Genomic DNA, 11,802 nt, shown 5'->3' on the forward strand with positions numbered 1-11,802 from the left:
TTTTCGTCTCTCATCACTCCTCTTCATCTTCTCATCACTTCTTTATGACTCCTATCGCTCCTTTTCGTATCCTATCACTCCTTTTCGTCTCCCATCACTCCTTTTCGCTTCTTTTCGTCTCCCATCGCTCCTTTTTGTATCCCATCACTCCTTTTTGCTTCTTTTCGTCTCCCATCACTCCTCTTCATCTTCTTATCACTTATTTACGTCTCCCATCGCTCCTTTTCGTCTCTCATCACTCCTCTTCATCTTCTCATCACTTCTTTATGTCTCTCATCACTCCCTTTCATCTCCCATCACTTCTCTTCGTCTCCCATCACTTCTTTTAGTCTCCCATCACTCCTCTTCGTCTCCCATCACTTCCTTTTGTCTCCCATCACTACTTTTCATCGCTCATCATGTCTTATTTCTCCTTTTTGTTTCCTATCACTTCTTATTACTCTTTTTTTCATCTTCTATTACTTTCCATTACTCCATTGTTATTTCATCATCTTTCTCCTTGGTCATTGTAATTTATTTATCTTTTATTTATTGTTATTGTTTAAATATGGTGATTTTTTTCTTTAAAATCGTAAATGTGTGGCTTAAATTTTAATATTTGCAAATAAAATTTCATTAAATAAGATTATTTTAAATAAATATGCAAAAAATTTTTTTAAAAAAATATCTTTGCAATAAAATTTTAAGTTAACCGATCAAATAACTAAATTAAAAAATCAGCCATCAGCCGACTAACATCATATGACATTTGAAAAAACCCAGTGACGGTTAGCAATCCTCCCAAAAAATATCTCACAATCCCCCAAAAATCAATTATAACAATCTATTGCTATGAAAAAAATTCCCCAATTATAACAATCTATTGTCATGAAAAAAACATTTCCCATAGAATTTACTAAACCGATCTATTATTACAAAAAATAAATAAGTAAATTATAAAATTATATGTCAGTCTATTTATTACTAATAATAATAATAAGAATCGGGAAAATAGGTAATTACCGTAGTGCCACAGCGTTAATCTGATCACTGATCCAAATCTAGATGGTTTAAGAATGTGGTTTGGGAAAAAAAATATCAATGAAGAAAATTGAAAAAAAGCGAAAAATAAAATTTAGGGGAAAAGAAAAAGGATAAGGATAGAAAAAAAGGAATCCGTAAAAAAAATAAGTACCGAAAAAAATTCTGAAAAAAAAAGAATAATCTGGTCCAAAAAGACTGAAAAAAAAATTTTAAAAAATAAATTAATAATACGGTCCGAAAAAAATAATAATATAAAAAAATCGGTCTTAAAAGACCAATAAAAAAAAATTTTTTCAGTTTGGGAAAAACAACCAATAAAATTCTCGGGTTGGAAAAAAAAATCAAACCAAAAAAGAGGAAAAAAAATGAAGATTTTTTTTTAAAAAAAAAAGGAAAAAAAAAGGAAAAAAAAAGGAAAAGAAAAGGAAAAAGGTTTGGAAGAGAAAAGAGGAAACTTAAAAAAAAAGAAAGAACCGATTGATTCAAGGAAAAAAAAAGAAAAAAAAATACTAATAATCTGATTAAAATTTCATTAACCGGAATTGGATTAGATATAACAATATGACTTGCTGATTAAGCTATAAAGAATACAGATCAACAATTCAAAATTAATTTATACAGGTTAATCTAAACGTAATGGTTACACGCCAATTTTTTTAGTATAATTTTACGCTGTTAGATAATAGTCATATTTTTGATATATAATAAAAATATTTTAATATTTACAAGCAATAATTTAATGAAATTATGTAAATGAAGCAAAATAAAATAATAAATCTTGCAGATATATGTTTACAACAATTTAAAATATTACCACAATCTTTGGTATGCATTTAATCATTAAATTTCTAAATATAAATTTCCATCGGAATCAGTTGTACTGAAACATTATTCTAATAGTCTAATAGATCTCGCACTGGTAGTACCTTCACTATTCCAAGTTTGGTTGGTATTGGCAGGTCAATGGTGTTTTCATCGCATTTCTTAACTACAGCCTGCGTATCTTCTTTATCTCTCTGGGCAATAAGTATAGCTTTAACAACATGACGTACAAAAATACCAAGATTTGTAATAATTTCAGAATCTTTTCTTAGTTTTTGTTGATCTGTCGCTCTTAAATGCATCTGAAATAATTGTCGCCATACATCCTCAGTGATGAATTCATCTAATTCGTCATATGGTTCCACTGCCCTATTTATTAATATTAATTATTAATTAATTTGATTTTAAAAAGTTAAATAATATTATAAGTACTAACCTTTTATGTGTTGTTTTAAATTCATTTGCAAGCTTTACAATGGCAACATGGAATTTGTAGCGATATGTATTAAACCATGAACCTACATCTTTAACCAAGGTTCCTAACCTTGGATCAGTTTTGGTAATTTTACAGACACGTACAACAAGTTCCTCGTATAGTGCTACTGTATTGTTCCTTGTACGAAGAAAAAGTGCCTTGCACTCTTCCTGTAACTGGAACTTAATATGCTAAAAATTGAAATAAATATAACGATAAGTATAGTAATAATTAATTTTGTGATTAAATAAAATGAAATTTCACCTGATCAATTTCTGGAAGTGACAATCCCGATTGTAATACAGCTTCATGAGATAAATTTGATATTAAAGACGTTTCACATTCTTCTTCATTAACTCTAGTTGACATTCCATTTCGGATGCTTATAGCCAAGTTTAAAATTCTTTGATGATAAGCCAACCACAAGGCGATTTCAAATTCGTTAGTCATATTATGAAATTGTGATGGAAATTTTGGCTGCTGCTCACTTAATGGTATATTTGACTCATCTTCATTGTCACTGAATGTCTGGCCTGTTACAGAGAAATTTTCATCACTGCTTTTCATATTATTTTTATCAATATTGAACTGCTTTTGGTTTGAATATGATATAACAGTATTAGTACTATTGATATCCGCTTGCAGCTCATGTGACGTGATATCTGAATCAACATCAATTATTTCCGGAGTATCCTTTGTACTACTGTCAGTACTTGTTTTCTGCTTCTTTTGGCTACTAGATTTGCTTGGCAGTTCTGATGTTATTAGATCGTTAGTATCTTTATTTTTATTTTTTTGCTGTCTGGATCTTGTTCTTTTTGCAACATTTCCTTTATTATATTCATTATTTTGCTGCCTTTTATTTGATTTTTTTGTATTTTTTACAGCAGACGTGGCAGGTTGATCTATTTCCGTATTATCAGAAGAAGGATCATCATCTTGTATTTGAATATCTTTAGCTATCTCTTTTGGTACTTTTAATACTAAAGTCTGTTAGTTGATATGAAGGAAATGGATAAAAAATAGTATTTTAAGAATTTACTTTATGCTTACCAAATACTTTTTTTTTGGGAGGCATTTGTCAATTAAAGAAAATTATTTAATAAAAAATTTATTTAATCCGCTTACTAAGTAGAAAATTTATGTATTTATAATTATAACTAATTAATCACATGATTCAATAAGATTAATATGTTTGATAGGGGGTTAATATTTTAACTATTTATTGCTTACAAATACGATAAATATTAAATAAACTATTTCCAGTTTAATGTGACGCGTTCTCTTAACTTTTACATGACAAATTATTTAGTATAAAACAATATAATAAACACGTTAGCACTATACCATTTATAAATAATATTGCAATATATAATATTGTAATTGTGCATGAAAAAAATTGTCTATTAAAAAAAGTCTAAAATATTATTAACCTGTTTATGAAGTATATTACTATATTTAATAGTCTGTTTATATACTACTTATAAAAATTTAACGTATTATTATAATTACAGAAGTATAAGTATAATAAAAGTTAAAATATCCATACACTTCATATTTTTACCACCAAAATAAATAAATAAATAATGAAACGTTCTAACCGAACCATGCAAGCACATATACCAACACCAAAGTTGCGCATCAAAGTCAAAAAATTATATGATAATAACGTTGAGGAAACTTTTACAACTGATAATATTTTAGAATATAGTAAAATAGAAGATGTTGGCCCACCTTCTGGTGAGCTAGCAGCTAGTTATGTATCATTAAATGAGGTTAGTGTATATGTATTTTCTATAAGTATTCTATTAAAAACCATTCATAAATTGTTATTGAAAGCATGTCAGTTTAATTATTATGCAATTTTTTGTTATAAAATGTACAGCAGCAAATACTTAATTATGAAAATACTGATAATTACCAATTCCCATATATCAGTAGGCCATTACTTGATAATGTAGAAGAAGTTTTGATAAATGATGATGAGAGTCTGGCAAATGACGAACCACTATTTGATACCATAGATGAAGTTTTATTAGATGATTATGAATCTAATGTTTCTGACATTGAAGAAGGTTTAGATAATAGTGTATTAGAAGAAGGTTCTTTTGACTTTGAAGGTTTTAGTGGTGAATATGGGCCATACTTCCCAAATTTCACATCATCAATGATCTTTATTTGGATAACCAAACATATGATTTGTAAGTAATGTCAACTGAAATACTTTACAATGTAATATATTAACATATACTAAATTAATTATACTGGTATTATGTAGCAACATCAGCATATGAAGACTTAACAAAGATTCTAACACATCCCAAATTTTGAAAGGAAGATATTATTACAAACATTCGTCAAATTAGAAAGTGGAGAAATAGATTACCTTTAGCCAAAGTAAATGAACATAGTGTACCTCTCAGTAAATATCGAACACCATCCACATATGAATCTACAAAGAAGGCATTTACTATTTCTCCATTAATACATCTAGAACGTATTTTAAATAACCCAATACTTATGCCAAAGATGTATTTTGGACCTGGAGTAGTTACAGATGAAAAGCAAGAGTTCTGGCATGGTGAACTCTGGCAGGATTCATTAATGTTTGGAGAACATAAAATAAAGAAAGATAATGAAGGTTAGTGATAATAAATTATTAAGTTTATATTGGAAGGAAAATTATTAACAATATTTTATTTAGTTTATAAAGCAGGTGATTTTTTAATATGTTATGAACAATCTTCAACATTTATATGTCGTGTACGTGGTATAGTAGTTGATGAAATAAATAATAACTCACTTAAGCTAAAAGTTGATCAAATTATTTCACATGATGATCTTCCTAACTGTCACCTCACAGATAACCGACATACCCGTGGAAATGGTAATGAATTATGGTTAGTTGAAGGTAAAACAAATTTGGTTAATCCAGAAAATATAGCACAACGTATTATTGTTTGGATGTGTGATATGCCAGAACCTGAAGTATATGATTTTTATATCAAAGAAATTATATACCGTTTTAATAACAGGTGGAAATTTCGTGATATAACAATGAGACATCAATTACCTTGTGAATATATTACACTTACACCACCACCACAACACCTTCCAGTTTTAAAGATTTTTCTTGATATATATGTTGATGATTTTGGTACTTACAGAAATGTGTACCATTCTTTAGGAGGTGTTTATCTACAACTGGGAAATATGCCATTAACCCTTCGAAAACAGTTAAAAAATCATTTTTTAATTGGCTTCGTTCCATTTGGAGCAAAATTTAATGATTTTATTGAACCAGTATTACAAGATATAAAGAGATTAGAAAAGGGTCTTATTATGCAAACTTTAAATGGTAATGCTTTTGTTATAGGTAGTATTGGTTGCGTTACTGCTGATCTGCCGCAAGGCAATGATATAGCAGATGTTAAACGACATAATGCCAAATATGGATGTCGATCTTGCAATGTGCCAAATGATCAGTATACAAATATTGATTATAATTATATTAAAAATGCTCGCTTTCACCAGCAAACAGAAAAACAGTTTATAGAAATTAAAAGTCAACATTCAAAAATAGATAGAGAACGACTAGCAACTAAATATGGTTTACTAATAGAACCAGGACCATTTAAGATGCTTAAATGGGACCGACACCTTCAAATACCTCAGGATCCATATCACTCTATGGCTGGAAAAGCACGTACACTTTTAGAGGGGACATTTAATATATTTAATACAAATGGTGAAAATGCATTTATAGAATATTGGAAAAATATTGAAAAACCTTCACATTGGTATCGAATGCCTAATCCAGTAAGATATCGTCAGAGTTTTATGTTTTCTGATGTACTAAGGCTTACAATGTTAATGCCATTTGTACTTCGACGATTTTTAAAGCCTTATCATATTAAAAAAGAAGTCTTGAACAATTGGAATATGGAACAAAATATAAAACAAAATTCAGCTGTATTGAAGTTATGTACATGTTGGGCAATTGAAGCTAAAGTATTAAAGCTTGCATTTTCAAATACTATGACAGAGAGTGTTTACCAAGAATTGCAAGAATTACTTAAAAGAGAATATGAAATACTTATACAAGTAAGTGAATTATTTATGGTTAATTTTTAAAATAATTGTCTAACTGTAATCTATGCAATTCCATAGTTTGGCTATCATATTTCAAAAGCTAACGTATTTATTCTATTAGCTGTTTTCAGATAACTTCACAAACCTGCCAAATTTGCATGTAAATGTACACCTTTTACAGCATGCTCGTAATTTTGCAACACTTTTAAATACTGCTGTTGGTGTAAAAGAAATGGTACATCGCATATTTAAAAATATGGTACCACATATGAACTGCAAAGTAATTGAACTTGATCTTACCAAACGATACAATACATTGCAAGCACTGCGACATCTTATTGATGGTTGGACTGATCCTCGTTTTAGTACAAGAACTAATGCATTAAACAATATTAACACAGACCCAATTCTTCGTACAATATTTTCAGGCTGGTATGCTACAGAAAGTTTATCCATAACTATAAATAATCAAAAGAATGTTGAAGATGAACGTGATGGTAAGTATGCTTAATTATAATTAAGTGTTAAATTTTTCTTTATTTCTAGCCAAATTGGACGCAATACTAATCTGATCAGGTAGCAATTTTCAAATTTTGAAGTTTGCTAATTTATCATTATTATCCTTTATAGATAGTATCACAGTATGCCATGATGAAAACTTTATTGATATATCATTTAGTAATAAATGGAATAACAAAAAGGTTAGGAGTATGGGACTTTCAAAAAAGTTAGATGCCGATCATCCATTTTTTCGAGACCTTTATGAAGCATATACTGGATTTTTAGATTCAAAAGCCACGCTATTAAATAAGAATTTAGAATTCTATGGGTCAATCACATATACCGTTATTAAAAGTAATCAAGATAATATTCAAATAAAGCTTCGTGTTGGTGATGTTGTGGAGCTATGTGAAGAAACTGAAGGTATCGCATATGCAAAAATTGCATCAATTTTTCGGCATCAAGCAAATAATGGCAAATATTATGCATTTTTTTCATTTAATTGGTTTCAGGCAACAAACACCTTTGACCCGGTACTAGAATGTCCACTTTATAATATTCAAAAACCTGAAGAGTCACGTTGGTTTCAAATTTTTCCAATTAATTTCATTAATCATATTCCGTATGTGCATTTTGTACACAATTGTACAAATTTATGTAACGTTGAACATGATGAAACTAACCGAGGTTATATTTTAAATAAATTTTATTACAATGCAGTATAGATAAAAGATGGAAAATTATGAAGAGATTCGGAGAATGTAAAAAAATATTTTAATATGTCAATCTCAATTTTATTATATGGTTGACATATTTTTAGCATATTTCAAAAATATAATCATTGTATTATTTAATTAGACGTTTAGCATATTTTTAATATATTTTCAAAATAAAATTATCATATAATTTATTACATTTTTAACATATTTTTGCTAAATATCTGACACATCATAAAAATATTTTATCTCGTATTTCTAATATATATTTAACATATTTTAGTTAGATGTTCAACACAACCTAAAAATATTTCATCTCGTATTTCTAACATATTTTTATCAGATGTTCAATGTATCCTAAAAATATTTCATCTTGTATTTCTAACATATTTTTGACATATTGTTATTATCGAGTTACAATAGACTTAACAGAAATACGAATGTGATATGTCTATCATATTTTTGACATATTCTTCAAATATACAAGTTTCTGTAAAGTATTTCACCGCAATCTGACAATCTTAGATATGACAAACTCCGGAGGCTTTTTGCAAAGGCAAATATTGTTCGATCTGTTATCTGCATCATCCTCCCACCTCCCCTACGATTGATAAATTGCAACTTCTCGAGCTTGTTGCATAGTTGTCCAAGACTGACCATAGATTCGTCTGTTAATTGACAATTCACTACGGTCAATTCCCGAATGTCAGAGAGCTCCACTGCTATCCTCAGCAAGACCACATCTGTGAACAAAAAATCTTCGTTTCCGAGACAAAGGCGCTGGATTTTTTTACATGAATGTACTAGTGACTGGATGGCTAGGTCTGATAAATGACACCCCGTTATTTCTAATGTGTGAAGCGACGGACAATTGCCTGCGATATGTAATAACGATTGGGTAGTAATAGGATGTTTAAGTCCTACGTTTCTCAAGAAAATGTGAACTAGATTGTTCGTTTTGTTCTTTGTTTTACACTCTAACAGTCCGAAACAATTACATTTTCTTCTGACAAAATAGTTACAGTTTTTTTTGTGGCACAAATCTCGCATAACATTATCAGTTATCCCTGTGATTCCATCTAGATAGAAGTCCGTAATGTAAACGCAAGATTGAGCTAGGGACATTAACACGTTTTCTTGTATTATACTTTCACCATACGTCACAAGCCTTAGGACAGAAATATATTTTAAGTGCTCAGCTATTGTTTGTATTATCTCGTTTGTTGTTGCAAACAATACATGCTCTACATCCAGGACACGTAAACTGGTACATTGGCGAAAAATAGAAATAAACAAGTCTGTATTATTAAAAGGTCCCCTACCAACAGTTTTAAGAATTAATTCCTCCAAGTGGGAGCAGGATGCAATCTTCTCGAGAACTTCTCTGGAAATTTTTTCGTGAGTTTCCATTGTGATGCCGTGGATTTTATCCTGATGCTTGGAAATCATTTTCGTAAGAGTTTCTGATGTAATTCCGGGACAATAGTAGATTCTTATGTGGGATATTTTAGTGCACACATTTGCGATTGTACTGATTTGTTTGCTAATCCTGATATCTTTGAAATGAAACAAGCTTATGCATCTAACAAGCTCGCCATATTCACACAGTTTAATTGCGTCTTTTTTTCCAACTATTGCGGTCACAAACTGCGAAATGTTCTTGGGATACAAGTTGACATGCCGGTATAATGCTTCGGTAGAAATCCTATACCACGTCTTATTTATCGTAAGAACTTTGCACAACGAATTTTCGTATGATAGATAGTCTACAATCCCCTTTACTAACTCCGGCAACAAAAACGATGAATACATCCCTATAATAATCTGTTGAAAATCACCCTCTTACGTCTCGTGTTATTTGTGTTCTGTTCGAATGCTCAAAAACACGATCAAAAAAGATTATTTTTAGGAAATATCTAGTATAGTAGTGTTTGAGGAGAGAGTTAAAGGATATAAAAATTTTACGAGAACTATAGATTTACATTTTTGAACTTCATTGGAATGTTCTTTAGGTCTAGATTGCTAAGCCACTATCTTTTATATTAATGAATGAATCACGTGCTTTACGGTAATACAGAAAAATGATAGGCTAGTTATTATTACCGGTACTGTTTCCACTATGGTTCCTACTCGGAACATTTTCGGTACCTTGGTTTCACTATACAATTCTGGTCTCGGTATTTTATCACGTCATTGTGATACGGATTAGGGAATAAACCTATACGATAAGCCGTGAAAGCACATAAGCACTTGAATAAGTTCCATATTCCAGATCTGTTCCAGTATTTAAAATAGCATCGGAAAAAACTTAGCCGGGTTCTTGTTGAGATACTTTTGGAATTTATAATCACAAAACTCGGATCGCCAGTGATAATACAGTATATATATTTCAATCACATTTTTTGGGCAGAGCCCAGTTCCACTGGAAAAGAATTTTGTCGCATGTAATAATTGTCGAGAATTCACCAGAGCTTAGTATATATATCACATACAGTATATGAATAGCTGTTGGTCCTACTCTTGTAGAGGTAAGTCCTCTCTTGTTATTACTGACATGGAAACAGATATGTCAAATGTAGCAAATGCAGGTGGTTTCATAGCTTTCATAGCAAGGCATCTACTTCGTACCCTTTGGGTAGTTTTGTTTTTTGAGTTTTTACAGTTATATGATGATAGGCAGAGTTCTTTCTGTTTTGGAATTACTGTATGTCATTTCTTCATACACGTAAAATAATACGATGCACAAATATATGTTACCCATATGCATCATATTTGATATAACTTTTTCACGGCGCAGTAACACGTGCTCTTCGAGCAGTCTCCGACTGATTTGTTTGTGAACAGAGTTTTTAAGGAGAAATATGCGATGAAAAAGAGATGCGTATTAACCATATATGTATTGTAATACATCCATTTCATGGTATGGTATGACAGATAATGATCGTTACCAATTTCGTGATCAAATATTTTTTTCCCAACAACGAGACTGTGACTCGGCGGTCATGGTTGCCATATTTCATTCCGATATAGCCCGCATGTATCCCATAAGATGAAATTTGTTATATTTTTTTAGTACGACTTCTGAGAATATTTAATTCAGCTGAAACGTTATTCGAACACTTGTTCATTGACATCCAAGGGGTACTGCGTTTCTGTAGTCGAATATTATATTTTCTCGTTAATGCACCACTGTCAGCTATTACGGTTTCAACTAATATTAATCTCGCTTGTTCTTCTTGAATGTCCAAAGTACAATATTATTATGCTCTACAGTACATATCATGAAATTGTGTATTATGTTTTTTGTCGTTAATACAGGATCTCGAGACCCGAGCACCAATATCGATCCATGTAACTTAATGAGAGTGTGCTGAAGGCAAGTCTCCGACTGAAACTATATGACTGCTTAGGATTTCATATATAGTTTGTCTAAGCACGAAACCATTTTATTGTTATATTTACGAATAGTCTATTGTATACAGGATACACGAAGAAGTTTAATCGAATCGTGATTTGTGTAGCAACGATTAAATTAGGCTTATATGTTCTGCGCTACCAAAAAAACTGATGTCCTGCTTGTACATCGGAAGGAGTTTAATAAAGCAGATTTTCATTATCCATCTCATATTCCACGTAGTACAATCTAGTATTAATATATATTTATTAACCCATGAATTTCAGAAAACCTTTTTCACTTTGAAACTATTAATTCATAGCTTGTTGCGTAAACTTTTGTCACGTGTTCTTATGAGCAGTGTATATAAATTTATTATCTGCAGTATTGATCGTCGAAATAGATATAATCGTGATTGGCTTGAACACATTTGTGGTGAAGTAAATCATATGATACTCTACACATTTGTTCCGAGTGTCACGTGTTGACACATGACTAATATATAATGTGGTAACGTTACTGGATCATGATTACTACAGCTTCGCTACTTAGTCCCTTACTTGTATAACCTTTCTGAAAGATAGATTGCATCGACAAATCCCGGAAAGTAATAGGATTAAAACAAAGAGCTACCGATTGAAAAAATACAATAATTCATCTCTATGTATTAAATGTTGCGCCATACACCTCGTAATTTGTAATGACAAAAAATCTATTCGAATAACATTCTCGCAACGATATATAAATTTCTCAATAAGAAAGTATAAGCATTATAGTAT

The 11,802-nt window shown here is 30.6% G+C and overlaps 2 protein-coding genes across 2 annotated transcripts; one reads left to right on the forward strand and one right to left on the reverse strand.

The window, feature by feature from the left end:
- Positions 1-1,916: 1,916 nt before the first annotated feature.
- On the reverse strand, positions 1,917-3,398 carry OCT59_002877 (uncharacterized protein; the record flags this gene model as incomplete). Its single annotated transcript, XM_066145244.1, has 4 exons — positions 1,917-2,214; positions 2,282-2,511; positions 2,585-3,310; positions 3,381-3,398. The coding sequence occupies 4 exons, from the start codon at positions 3,396-3,398 to the stop codon at positions 1,917-1,919; spliced, it is 1,272 nt and encodes a 423-aa protein (XP_065995985.1).
- A 508-nt stretch (positions 3,399-3,906) lies between these two features.
- OCT59_002878 (uncharacterized protein) lies at positions 3,907-7,442 on the forward strand (the record flags this gene model as incomplete). The annotated part of the gene is made up of 8 exons (XM_066145245.1): positions 3,907-4,095; positions 4,206-4,525; positions 4,687-4,961; positions 5,025-5,396; positions 5,697-6,424; positions 6,534-6,909; positions 7,043-7,336; positions 7,426-7,442. The coding sequence occupies 8 exons, from the start codon at positions 3,907-3,909 to the stop codon at positions 7,440-7,442; spliced, it is 2,571 nt and encodes an 856-aa protein (XP_065995986.1).
- Positions 7,443-11,802: the final 4,360 nt, after the last annotated feature.

Source organism: Rhizophagus irregularis, chromosome 11 (assembly GCF_026210795.1).
Source record: "Rhizophagus irregularis chromosome 11, complete sequence".
Taxonomy (NCBI): Eukaryota; Fungi; Glomeromycota; class Glomeromycetes; order Glomerales; family Glomeraceae; genus Rhizophagus; species Rhizophagus irregularis.